Raw genomic sequence first — 13,956 nt, 5'->3', positions numbered from 1 at the left:
GTTTAATGACCTAGTGTATTAAAATTAACTAGGCCGTTTCACATGTACTGCTTTCTCACTCCCCGTCAAGTAGATTATGCTTAGATTTAACGCGATGATATTAACATAATGTTTGGAAAACAATGTGCGGCCATCCCGCCCATTGCTCTTCGCTGAGCTGCATTTACTAGATTTTTCAAAATTAAGTCGACCCCCCACCATTCACCACGGAGTCCTCCGTCTGTCTGTGAGGATGGAGTGCGTCTCAGATCTCATATGCGTGCGCGCAGGGAGGAGGTGTGGGCCCGGTCCTGCTCCTCTCGCCCCGGCAGCATCTTGGCGGTGTGACGTGCTTTATGGCTCCAGTTTGGCCTCTCTGGCTCGGTTTATGGGTCGCCATAGAGAATCATGACCACTACAGGAAGAGCCGGCCAAAAACAACACCTCCACCAATGCACCGTTGCCTGCCTTTGCAATAACTCAACGCAATGTTTATGTTTCTGAAGAGAAATAAAAAAAAAAAAGCATTCATAGTAATGACATAAGATGACTGTAAATTCTGATGTTAATGTTTAGGTTTTTTTGTGGTTGTTGTAGGATAAAAATGTCACCAGAAACGTGGCTGCTTTATTGTATGTCGTTAGCGGTTGGTGAAACAAGAGATCGTGGGCTTTGTTAAGGAAAATACTTTCTCTGCCCGCTTTGGACGAGCGTTGCCGTTCCTCCACCAGTTACTTCATGATACCCGTAAGATTTAGCACATGAAAATGTTCAACTTTGATAACGAAAGCGCACCACCAAGGGCATCGTTAATCGGGGGGGAGATATTCTACCTGATGTGTTTTCCCTCTGCTGTGCATTACTCTTTACCCTACGCGTGCTTTGGAAGAGGGATGGTGGATGGGGAAATATTCTGTGGTTAAAGGCGGTGCAGGTTAGGTGCAGCATGAACATGTTTTTTTTGCGCTCAGATTGCAAAACGGTGGCTGCTTCGGGGCTTTGCTTTGTGCCGAAGGGGCAGCTCCATCATCCTGCACAAGCTGCACAACTGGGGCACATCTGGTTTCCGGATGTGCTTGACTTGTCTCTTCCTGCAATCCAGAGGGCAGCGTGCAGATGCTGGCGGTGTGCTGTGTCGTAACAGCCCAAGGTTACTTGGGTTATCAAACGGTCAGCACGGGGGGTTTTGGTCTCAAAGTGATGCACTGCGTACAGTCAACGGCAAAAGCTTCATGAGTGTTTCTGCCTCTGTGTCCATTAGGAAAACACGTCTGTTTTTTTCCTTTTTTTAATGGTCACATTTGGTCTTGTTTTGCTGGGGGTAAAAAAAAATCCTCTGTAAATGCTTTACTGTTTTTTTTGCAAATGAACAGAAGAATGTAGATAAAAGCATTTTCTGCTGCGCAGCTCTGAACCCTTCGTTTGTTCTCTCCTTCCTCTCCCATCTACTCTTCCTCACTTTCTCCCCTCCCTCCCCGTGGATTCCCCAACCACACCACAACACCGTTAACAGACGCGCCCTTGACAGATTTACTGCCATCGTCTTTCCATTGGCCGCCAGCTTGACAGCGGAGATTTAATGCCTCCTTCTCATTGGCCAAGAGCAGACAGGTTAATTTATGGGTGCACTGTGATTTGATGCCTCCTGCCTTTGAAGTGAATTACAGCTTTGTCGCTTATAGGACACAGAAACGGTGTCAGGTTGCAATCGTAAAATCTCATCCCTGTAGGGAGGTGCGCTGTAGTATAGTGGTCCTGATGTCGTCAGAGGAGAAGAAACCTTCTTGTGTGAAGAGAGAAACGTGTGATAGTATAAAATGCTGGATGTCTATTGCCAACATGCTTTTAATAGCAACACAAACTATTCTGCTAATGCCAAAGAGATCAATTGCGTTGCAGAGAGAGAGAAATGGAAAATGCCTGTGACTGCGCAAGTCTGCACCCAGCTACTCCCATCGCTGCTCTTGCCACCGGAATGTGCATTTGTCTCATGCTCTTCTCTCATTCCGCGGGTTTTTGCTTGACGTTCGGGGTCAGAAGATCTTGAGCGACAGAGTAAATCACATATATACATCATGGCCGATCATCAGCGGCGGCACACCGCCCCGGAGTCACTTTGGCGTCTGACTACTGTATCTGATCACTGCGGCTCCAGCGTTCGTGCAGCGGCATCATCTGTCTGCAGCCTATCTCTCCATCGGCCTGACAGTTTGTGCTGACAAGATCAAGAGGAGCGGGGCCCTGTTATCAGCCTTAACCCATGGAAACCTCTGGAGGTGAAAAGCATTCGGCCTCGGTCCCATCACCCCTAGTGAATTCATGCCCCCTTTCGCTTGGATTTTAAATCCCTCTCTTTGCTCTTTCACTTCACACTTGAGGACGTCTGCTCGGATGGAAAATTGTCAGAAAATACAGCGGGAGAGAGGAAATCCCAGGACTTTCCCTGTCAAGTGAGATTGCATAATTTAGCCCGAGACCTTTGGCTGAACCTGATAACCTGGGGTTACACACATGCCATCTGACAATGTGCCATGTAAGATATGGAAAACAGGTTTTTCATCTCTAACAGACGCGATCCCTCTAAACCCAGAGGAATGACGGATAGTTCTGCGGTGTGTTTGAAGAGGTTGAGGCAGACGTACCTGTGTGGAGTTAACCATTTCGCTGAGGTCTATGTGGGCTCCGCGCTTTCCATTACAGCTTTTATGGGAACTCTTTTTTGGGCTGGCAGAATTACATTGTTAGTAAAAGCTTCTTGTAAATCTACACCTTTAAAGGAATGAATAGCTTCCCAGATAAAAATGTCGTTCCCCAGGAGAGTGAGCATTGAGCGCCTATAAAGCTCAAATATGGACTCTTGTTGTGGCTGGTTGGTTGTTCCCCAGCTCGGTGCGAAGGTGTCCCGAAGAGCTCCGGATTAATAGGGAGGCGTAAGGCCGGACCTGTCGAGGCTTACGACACCTCTGTTGAAAAGATACTTTTACTCAGTCTGCAATGTTCCAGGACGTCCATCCTGCTGAGGGAATGTGGATTACTGTTTATGTGGCCCAATAAATGTGCGCAACAAGGTCCCGCACCACTGAACGATATATTTCTAAATAAATCTGCCGATCATAAGTACAGTTTCACATGGTAGAGCAGGAGGCCGTCACACAGTATCCGGGGCTCCCGTCTGTGTATTAGGACAGTTTTTGAACGGATGCAGAGGTTTATGAACTGATGACTGGCAGTCCAGTGCCGTATTGCACATTGGACATCCACGACAAAGTGTGTCCAAACCAAACTGACTCTACTGTAAATTGAATTCATTTATTATTTATATATATGTATATATTCGGTTCCTCATCTTCCCCGTCCTCTCTAATCGCAAATCTCTCCGGCTTCATGCCATAAAGGCACGACTGAGCCAAATTGCAAATAGCTGATTCCGAAGATTCAGGTTCAAGTTCTGACTTTTATGGAGATTAGTTGTACATTAGAACCTATGAATATTCCTGATTTGAATATATTAAAACGCACAAGTAGGCCGAACTTGACTTTTCCCTTGTTAGCAGTCACTCGGGGGACGGCTCTCGCTTCTCTTCCTCTGTGTGATAAACATGAAGCGACATGCGGAGGCTAATTAATGTAGCTGAGCTACACTGATTAGAAAGGTAGGATCTGTGAATATGGGACAGTTAGAAGCGTGAGGCTGATGATGAAGATGTTTTTTGTGAGTCAGGTGTCTCAGTCCGTAATTTCCATACATTTATTAGACTTTGGCAACCAAAATACTGTAGTACACCAACTTTGTACACTTTGGAGGCCATTTATTCCATTTCAGATTTCATTTAGTGTGAAATGGTCGCCGTTAGCTAACACACCCCCCCCCTCAGTTGACCCGGCTAATCTTTAACTTAATATCGCTAGAGTTCTCTTAGTTAAAAGGCAGACCAAGATTCAGCCTCATCATTTATTTCTGAATAATCGCCCCCAGTATAAGAGAATATTACAATATTTGGAAATCATTAATAAGTAATGCTTTCACACATTAACTGCTCATTGTATGACGAGAACTTTAGATTTATGGCCAATTCTTTAATATAATATCAAATAGTTACGGAGCAAGTGCGATAAGTCAAATTGATGTTTTATATCAATGCGGACTCAGTTGGGTTAACGTTTAAACATACGTGTGTGTGTGTGTTTACAATTCTTTAACATCAATTGGATTCTACTCATTTGTCTCAATTGCCTCTTGCAGCAAACACCCGACCTGTTCCTCTCGCTGAACGTTTGGGGTCGTGTTCACTGAGGTGTCCAGGAAAATGGGAGTAACCCATACGGATGAATTTGAATTTTAATGATGAGGAGCTCCAGCACGCTGGCGGCCATGGAACACCTCAGACGGCTGAAATATAAACGCTAATTAACACAGAGCGGTGGGCTGTCGCAGGCCTGATGGATGTCGAGGCGGAGGTGGGTGGTGGGGGAGGTGTGTGTGGGTGGGGGGGGTGAAGATCACTGCTTTCAGCCAAACCGACGATCCTCTTATTAATCAAAGCGGTGAGATGAAAAGGCTCCCCCACACCTCGGGGAGAGGGAGATAGCGGCAGACATTGTCGGGAGGGTTTCAATCATTTGCCGGGAGCTCGGTGCTTTATTTGATCAGGGGGCGTCCAAACATTTGCAGGAGACGGAACGTTTCTGCTCCCGAGCGCTTGTTTTCGTGGACCTGTGAGCGACCCGCGTGCCTTCGAGCATGCGGCGTGCACAGTCCACTCAGATTTACTGCCCGTTGGGCCAAATGTCTGTTTGCAGGGCCTGTTTTTCTCTCTCTCATCCCTCCAACAGCAGAGGTGAGCCGGTGGACAGTCGGCGATCCCTCTTAAGCAGAGCTGTCGTCCTCCCTGATGGGGGGGTGAGACGAACGCTCCCACGCGTTGACTTCGGGGCCCCCGCGACCGGTCGGATTCTGATCCGAGATGATTTCTGCACTTTGTGTATGGAGATGGAGTGTTATCTCCCCCTCTCTGGTCGCCTCCCCATCTACCTCACTTAAAGAGGTCCATTGTTAAGTGCCAGGGGCCTGTGGGTGCTGTAAATCAGGCGGCAGAGGGAGGGGATGTCTCCCACGGGGGAAGGCGCACACTCCCAGCAGCCTGGATGCTGATCTCATCCCGCCTTATCTTAATGCTTTAATCACTAGTCAAAAGCAAGGAGGAAGGTGCTAATGGGTGTGACCCGCCCAGCGTACGACGGATGTACGCGCAGAAAGAGCGACGGCGCAATGTACAGCACACCAAGTCATTCTTCCCCTTTTTATTAAAGATTGTGATGTCGGCATGCGGGCACTTACAGCTGAGTGTGTAGGTGTAGACTGGGGAACCTGGCGGAGGACATCCTGAGAAAGGTCATGGGATGAGAGTTGTCCTGGACATGTGACAATTTGCTAACATTGTACAAACTGGGGACAGGAGGTCCCTAGAAAGGAGGGTGACCAAGGAAAAACAGGCTCAATATCAACCACGTTTGCTGTTTTTATCGCCTCTAATTGGGACAAAGTAAACATCTGGCAGGAGGCTGAGGTCCATCAGGACTAAGACCTCACGCCACACCAACAGTTTCTTCCCGTCGGCAGTCGGGCTCATCAACAGAGCCGGTCCCCCACTGACTGACTCTAACACTCCACCGGTCACTCCTCTTCACACTGCACATGCCACTTTAACTGTCATTTATCACTTTGTCGTCACTCGTCACTTTGTCACTTGTTCACTAGTGCACTTTATGCTTAATATTTTTTTACTTTTTTAATATTTAAAATTTTTAACGTTAACTTTATTCTCTTGTTTTATACTAACCCATAGCCTTATTCTACTAACCCATTGCATTAGCATTTCATTTTACTTTATTTTATTACTTGTGCACTGCTGTCTTGTTGTCTATTGTTACACTGTCTACTGTCACGCACCAACCGCCAAGACAAATTCCTTGTATGTCTGACATATTTTGGCAATAAATGTTTCCTGATTCCTGATCTGTTGAGTAGTTTAACATAAGATTGTTGGATTTGGTTGAATTGAAAACAAAAACAGTGGCTGAGTAACAAAGAAATGAACACAAGGCTTAAACTTGAAAGTTTAGAGACTGGAATGAAACTTACCAAACATGAACGAGGTGTGTTGGTCACCTCCATTTTAGCGGTGACAAAAGACCCACGTGTCTTTGCACAGTAACGGTTCTTTGTTACTGTCAAGGAAGGAAGGCGGTGAACATACAGTTTTTGGGGGGACAGCTCCCTCTTGTGGTCTGACCAACAACCAACACGATGCGACTGTACAGCAATCTTTAGTGGCGCTTTCATATCGATTGAGCCATTAAAAAGGGATTTCATCATCCTCAGTTTTAATGAGAAATGTATTATTTTAATACCAAAAAACAGTGTTAGCAATTAAAATGTGAGGATTAAGTTCACGAATACAAAAAGGGGTTGGTTTTGAATTATCAGGAAATAACATCCATACTTTTAAAGGAAGGAAATAAGAGCATGTCATGTAAAGTCCTTGTTAATAATTGGCAGCATTGGAGAACATTTTGTTGTCTTTTAACATCGTGCTACATAATATTCCCCCTCGTGTCGTCATTGCTGCCATCTTGTGACAAGAGTGGCGCATTACATATTTCTAGTTCAAAAGATTCTGTTATTTAATTTCTCATTTAATGTGTGTAGCAGAGGGCAGCTGGAACGTCTCACAATGATCTGAACAAACATTTGTTTAAAAAGTGTAACAGCTTTATTGAGACTTGGGGCCCTAAAACTCCACTCACTACAGAATGATTGACTGAGTCAAAATATAATTCACTTCACCCCAGAAATGACAAAACGGTGGGGCTCACATAAGAAAAAAAAAAAAAAAAAAGACTCCTTACCGAAACAAAATAGTATAGAAGATCCTCCAACAAATACATGCAAAATTAAAAAAATACACTAATCATGACTGCTATACTAACAAAAGCAAGGATGGAAGCTTTTATAATATTATATTCCTAATAGCAAGTTGAAAAATGACTTCCCATTTTCAGTTGTCACAAGAAATCATCAGACTAAGGAATATAACTTTGTAAATACTTTGATTTTCCTTTGAAGTGTAGGTCCCATACATACTATTTTCTAACCCTAATACAATTCAAATATATATATATATATATATTAACTTCATAAAAAGTCAATACAGTGGTAGGCCTCAAACTCCATTCACAAAATCTAAAAGTCTGATAGCAACAGAAGCACCAGTCTACAATACAACCCTCTACCATTGAGCTAACATCTCCAGTCCAGTGTTTAAAGTCGGATTTCCTCATATAGAGGCCTGAAAATGTGGGTTATCACTTTACGAAACACCACGTGGAGCTTATAGTCCTCTTATCCGTAGCTCATCATCTTCACTGAAGACTCTCAGGGTTAAACTGGAGATGAAATGACACTGAGGAGGATGTGGATGAACCCAATAATACTTTCAAACACCCACATCGATCTGGGACCTGAATCTGACTAATCTGCATCACGTCTCCCAAATTACTTTTAGGGCTGGCTTTACTTCAATTGTGTGTCAACGGACGTAAATCTATAAATGCTGAGCAGGAAAAAAAAAAAAAAAATTGATAGTGGTTTCTGGGAACAGAAAGACAGTAAACACAATTCATTTATATTGAAAGGGTTGTTACAGAGGCACCGTCATTTCTAATTTCTTCAACACACAGTCGGTTTCTACATCCAGTCATTAAAATGAATAAAGAAGCCCAGTAACGTTTTTTTTTTTTCAAGGGCATCAAAAAAAATTCCCGGCTCTTCCTACAAAAATTTGAACAGAGTAACATATAGACAGTCAGGACAAACCCCTTTAAAACAAGGTAGAACAGTGAGGAGGAAAGCCAACAGCCGCTACACAACATAACTAATGCCAACATTAGTTGAACATTTTACATTTCAGGAGCATCTAGTTAACTTTAGTGTGTTTGTACACATCAACAACAACAGGGTTGCATCTGTGATCCAGTTTTTACAGCCACCGAAAAGCATTTAACAAATAATTTGAAATCCATTTCTTAAAAAGGTGATCTTCTACATGAAGCAAAAATTAAATGCCGCTTGCATTTGACCCAACAATAAGCATGATTCATCTTTAAATTTCCTGTTGTAAAAAAATGACATTAAATTTGATTTCAGATGTGATCACACACACACACACCTTTAGTATTGAATAGGACCACGACTCTGCTGGGACCTTTCTCTCATTAGTAGCTGGTACAGAATTAGTAGCACAAAATGAGAAGAACTCGAATGCCGAAAAGCTACACAGTTCTGTATGCGTGTCCTTCAGTGAACTGTCCGTACGGAGTAGAGGCCAGCACTGCGCTTGTTTGCGGGTCAACGGGATTGACGGCCAACAGTCAAAAATATTTCCCTCTGCAGCAATACCCCAAAAAAAAAATACCTGCGACCTTTCAGATAAAAAGAGACGTGTGCATTTTTAATTCAGTTATTGCCATAGTACCAAGACCTGTTGTCCAAAATCGTGAATTAGTCCTTCCCCTTTTGTCTGGGTTCGTAAATGGTACAGTAGATTAAAAAAATATAAAAATCCATTATCGAGCTCTGGTGACGAGCTGGCGAGAGCAAAATAAAGTTTGGTTGTGATTAAGCAACGCTGTTTTCAGCCGACAGTACTGTTGAGCTCTAACGTGTGACATTACTGAGCTGCAGGCTGCTGTTTTCTCGTCCGTAGGGTCTCCGTGGGGAGCGCGGGGTCAGACGGTCAGGCGGTTGTTGGAAGGCTGTAGGGGGCTCCAGGAAGCCGGGTGGTTGGATGCGTCCTGGGAGAACTGGCTATCGTCTTTGCTCGTCCCCACCGTACATAGGCGGCGGTGTCTCAGCAGCCGGTCCGTCCGCGAGAAGTTCTGGAGGCAAACAAAAGACGCGCGTTTCAGTGACGGGAACGGACAGATCCGCTGATGCTGCAGGAAACCCGAAAGTACAAAATGGGGACGGAAAGCGCGGTGCGGAAACAGCGGCCCGCTCACCTGATGGCAGCGATCGCACTGGTACGGCTTCTCCCCGCTGTGCACCCGCTTGTGTCGGTCCAGGTGGTAGCGCTGAATAAAACGCATGTCGCACGCATCACAAGCAAATGGCTTCTCCCCTGTGAACAAGACCGGGAGACCGTTTAGCGCGTGATACATATATACAGTATATAAATATATACACACACACACATGGCCAAAAGCTGCACACACATGCAGAAAACCCAACATTGCTCCTCTGAAACTGTGACTACTGTGTGTGACTGGTTTGAATGATAGCTGATGATGGGCAGCTGTCTGTGGCTCCTGTCAGCGTTTTATATGAATAGGAGAACGACAACACGTAGTTTTAAAGCGCTTTGACAGGTCTGAAGACTAGAAAGAAGCTGTACAAGCACAGTCCATTTACTATATAACGAATTACAAACATGCATACTATATAGTACTTGAGTTCTTGATATCATTGAAGGAGGTTTAAGACTTTTTTTGTAGTTCAACCAAAGTAGATGGAAGTGGAGTGACTGGCTGACATGTGAACTCCCTACTCATGAAAACTACATAAGTCGATTCTCACCTGTATGAGTAAGAATGTGTCGCTTGAGGTGGTAACTACTCCGGAAAGCTCCGTAGCAGTGGTCACAGATGAAGTTCTTCTGGATTTTCAAAGAACTGTCATCGCTCATGTCGATTTGTGGAATTAAATGCTGAGGACAATAGAAAGAATTAGTTGAAAGAGCACGGATAAGGATCACTGCACTGTAAGCATGCTTACAACTATCTTTACCTCCACTTTCACTTTGCTGGATGATTTCTTGTGCTTCTTCTTGGGTTGCATATTCTGGTTTGCCTGCATGTCCTTCCCATCCATCATTCTTGATGAGTGATAATCGCCGTCTTTTCGTATCAGCTTTTGAAGATATAAATGATAGTAAGTTACGTATATTGCCCCTAGCTTGTAACTCAGCGGCAAACAAACGATTACATACAGCATAATACTTCAACTCCTTTTAGAAACTGAGACTAACCGGTTCCTAGCGCTCTATAGCGGAGTTGTGAGCAAATATGATAGTATTTGTCATTAACTGTAACTTGATGTAAAAACAGATCATTCAAGGGAGAAATGACAATTGTTAAAAAACATTATATATATATATATATATATATATATATATATATATACACACATTTAATATTGACATGTTAGTGTGTTATTACATATTCATTACGTGTTTTGAAAGTACTTATGAATGCTAAAAAAATTATGTAGGTTAAATTCATATAGTTGAGTCCAACCACAGAACTGAAGCTACTTTCCTTAAGTCTGAGTTTTAGGTTTATAACTTTTTTTGTTCATAAAAACAAAAGAATTAACAGAGTTAAAAATAACAGCATTAACAAGCGTATTGATCCTTCGCTGTCATACCAGGGGTGGACAGCTCCCGGCTGAAGGGTGGCCCATGTTGCTGTGGTGGGGTTGACCGTGGTGCACCTGGTGTCCGTGGTGGTTGTGGCTGTGCTGCGAGTGGGTTTGGTGGCTGTCGGGACTGGACCTGTGCCCTTGACCCAACTGTGACATCATCCTCTTCTGGCCTGGGATGTTGTTGGCTTGCATCAGGGCCATGCTGGACAGCACCGCCTCGCAGCCCAGCAACCCGGCCTGGCAACACAAACACCATGTCAGAGCAGAACGAGTGTGTGGGGGTGTTGGAGGGGGGCGCAGGACTCCTCACAGAGACAAGGAGTCACGGGAATGAGAGGCAGTCGAGTAATGGGAGTTTAGTAATGGAAGTAACAGGGAAATGCACTGGCATTAGGATTGGGAATACAAACTAAAAACATGATGGTGAAGAGACTTCCACTGACCCATTTCATATGGTCTCGAACAGAGTTGTTAGAATGGTGTGTCATCGTCGTGGTTTGAATGCGTGTGTGTTTGTGGGAACAGAAGGGGGCTTCACTTAGGATGAGGGGTAACAGAAGAGACCACACCCACCCAAATCATCTGGGGCCAAAGCCTGAAAGTAGAGGCATGACAAGATAAGCCTAACATTCTTACATGCTGCAATGAGGAGCTGGACATCCAGACTGCTTTAATAAATCTCACCCATCTCCAAATCTGGATGTATGAGCACAAATTTGGGTCCAGCGGTCATTTTTGCAGTTTTCAGGCAAGAAAGCCCAAATGGTTGGGTGCATGCATGTTTCCATGGTTGACAGAAAGCAAAAGAAACGGATTGAGGAAAGCTATGACATCCAATGGGAAGAGGGAAACAGTGAAAAAGGAAATGTAGAAATTAAGTCAAAACTGAAATATATAAAAGAAGCTGTAGTTTGAATGCGCAACACAATTTGATCTACCTTATTGGAAATTATCGCCATTTTAAAATGAAACACAGGCAATGATCTAATGTGTTTTCTGTATTGTCGGGGAATGAATGTGCATTTATTTTGACTGATATTGCAATTGCCCTATGACTCTGTAGCACGACCATTTCTGATTTGAAATGGTATTTAAACATACGGTCATGCTCAAACTAATCCTCCCGCAATAACAAAAACAGCCAAAAGTCCATACAACGATTGTGATGAATAGAAATAAATCACTCAATGACCTGTGGTGCAATTCAAAAGCATTGTCTATTAATGGTGAAATACCAGAAGTGGATATTATAACGTTAAAAAAAATAAGAGGAAGACATTGTGAGAATATTTGTAAAACACAATAAACATTCGTACGGATTTTTTTCTCATTATCCATATTTTACCTCTTATTCTGAAGTAAAAAAAGTTCCATGACATCCAGTAGGTTGCCATTTATGTTGGACTTTACTTATTTAAACAGCCAGAGGACTATATGAATAAAGTACCTTAGAAAGAGAGACTAAACGAGGGAATAAAACATATTCATTACTTGCTGCATACTTGAGTATGTGGGACAGCAATTGTAATGCTGCTTTAGCAAACTTTAGATGTGGAAAAATAACAGCTATAAACGTTTCTAGCCAAAATGTGGAACTTGTGGTTCGATGCGAGAAGAAAACTACAGTAGAAAACCATTAAAACATCAAGCACATAAAAGAACTAAAATGGCAAGAAGCGTTTTGGCCTTTAAAGTTAAAAGAGAATTGCCATTAACACGGCGGGGAATAGTAAAGTAATTTCCACTGGGGAGCTCTAGATTTTAAATATGAGTTCACAATTAACAGAAAACCAATGCTCATAGACTAATGTGCCATGAGGTGCTTTTTAATTGTTGTATTAAAATGTACGTCACGTGCGTTGCGAATGAAGATGTAGCAGATGAACATCTGCAGTCCATCCACAAAACCGTTAATAGTAAACAAACACCACCGGCCTGGTACGTACTGCGCGGCGACATTTTTTCTCTTTAACCGAGTTAAATCCGTAAGTAGAACACGTTTCGGTGGAGAGTAATTCTCGTTTGTAACAGTGTGGTTTACGGTCACGCTGGGGGGAAAAAAACAAAAACACACGATGGCCGTTTGTATAAAATGGTGCATTTGTGCTCAAGTGAGCTAACTTAGCTAGCGACTTAAGCCCTAAAAACGTTGGATCCTTCGAGTTTTTGTTGGGGGGGGGAGCGGTTCCTCTGAACAAACGAGCCGTAATAATGAAGCGGGACGACGCGGGGAGCACGCTGGGGAAGGCGGCGGTAAGACAATGGGCTGAAAACGGCGAAGCGTGCGAGGAGCCCCCGCTGAATGGAACGGGAAAGGGCTAACCTGCTAGCTAGCCGGGAGTTGGGTTTCGGTACAACTCTTGTGCGACTGAACCCCGCACCCGCGCACCGGGCAACACAACAACAGCCAGCCAGCCAGCCAGCCAGCCAGCCGGGCAGGCGGGCGGGCAGGCAGGGCGTGCGGTGCAGGCTCAACGCCGACCGCCAAATAACACCTCCGTCAACGGCCACGGCGGTTAGAAAACAAGACGCGTAGCCGATCATCAGATGTTGCGGCGAACCGGGGAGGTATGCTTTTTGGGGGGGGGGAAGCGAACACTTACCTTTGGATTTTTGGAGTTTTGTAGATTATTATTTTTTTGTCGCACTTCCAATTTTTCCTCAGTTTACAAACACTGACAGGAAACGCCACCGGAAGTGCTCCCCGGAGCGCGCGGGGATTGGCCACAGGCCCTGTCACGTGACCGAAGCTCTACGACACACATATGCGGCCATAGCTGTGAGGGAGCGAGCCCGTGGGTGAAATGAGTGATGGCGAAACGTCATGATTTATGGCTTTCCTTTGGGGCCGGGGACATAAACTCTTGTTGTAGCAAACAAAGGGTTTTCTTCTACAACGTTAGTGTTTGGAGTCTTATTAAAAATCAATAGTTGTGTTGCTATCCAAGTGAAATGACTATTTACCACATACTTCACTACATTTGTTGGTCCAGTCACATTATAAAGTCGTGTTAAAATCAGATGTTATACTACAGTATATTTGGTACTTTTGTTTTGTAAACTACCATACATATAACTTTAAATAGATGCTACAAGTTTGTATGAGGCTTAAAGCTCTATGTCCACAGTGGATCATCTCCTGATGAATTTACACCTTCAGTGAGGCGGGTGAGGGCTCTTAAACATTAAATCCCTGATGTTGTACCAATGCCACATTGAACCTGTAATGTTTTGAATGTGAAGAGAGGAGAGAATGGACTGGGATGAATTAAACCGTGGGCATAATGGGATAATGGGGGACTTAAGGAAGGCAGGTGTGTGTGTTTATATGGCTAATCTGGGTTATGCAACTATGCACAGACTACAGTATGCCATCTGTTGGTTTGGACAGAAGGGATCTGGTTGCTGAGGTTTCTATATAAATAATATTTAAACCTACCTTTCTGTTTATTTAACACAGCGGACATCTTTACACAAGTACTTTCACTTTCATTGTG

The 13,956-nt window shown here is 43.9% G+C and overlaps 1 protein-coding gene across 2 annotated transcripts; it reads right to left on the bottom strand.

Moving 5' to 3' along the window:
* Positions 1 to 6,729: 6,729 nt before the first annotated feature.
* znf740b (zinc finger protein 740b) lies at positions 6,730 to 13,235 on the bottom strand. Of its 2 annotated transcripts, XM_040193883.2 has the most exons (7): positions 13,063 to 13,235; positions 10,903 to 11,054; positions 10,463 to 10,696; positions 9,824 to 9,946; positions 9,614 to 9,743; positions 9,040 to 9,158; positions 6,730 to 8,916 (listed from the first exon to the last, which is right to left on the bottom strand). In XM_040193883.2, the coding sequence occupies exons 2-7, from the start codon at positions 10,945 to 10,947 to the stop codon at positions 8,767 to 8,769; spliced, it is 801 nt and encodes a 266-aa protein (XP_040049817.1). In that variant the 5' UTR covers positions 10,948 to 11,054; positions 13,063 to 13,235; the 3' UTR covers positions 6,730 to 8,766. The 2 variants fall into 2 exon arrangements, with proteins under 2 accessions (XP_040049817.1, XP_040049819.1); XM_040193885.2 differs by lacking the exon at positions 10,903 to 11,054.
* Between the last annotated feature and the right edge of the window lie 721 nt (positions 13,236 to 13,956).

Source organism: Gasterosteus aculeatus, chromosome 2 (genome assembly GCF_964276395.1).
Source record: "Gasterosteus aculeatus chromosome 2, fGasAcu3.hap1.1, whole genome shotgun sequence".
Lineage (NCBI taxonomy): Eukaryota > Metazoa > Chordata > Actinopteri > Perciformes > Gasterosteidae > Gasterosteus > Gasterosteus aculeatus.
Note: the sequence above shows the minus strand (reverse complement) of the source record. Positions and strands in the feature narration are given on the sequence as shown.

Bases quoted from the DNA above. Each gene is read 5' to 3' on its own strand.
- znf740b (XM_040193883.2), bottom strand. From the start codon at position 10,947: ATGACACACCATTCTAACAACTCTGTTCGAGACCATATGAAATGG. The intron at 9,744-9,823 runs GTAAAGATAGTT...TATTGTCCTCAG, and splicing joins CCAGCAAAGTGAAAGTGGAG to CATTTAATTCCACAAATCGA. The intron at 9,159-9,613 runs GTGAGAATCGAC...TCTTGTTCACAG, and splicing joins ACACATTCTTACTCATACAG to GGGAGAAGCCATTTGCTTGT.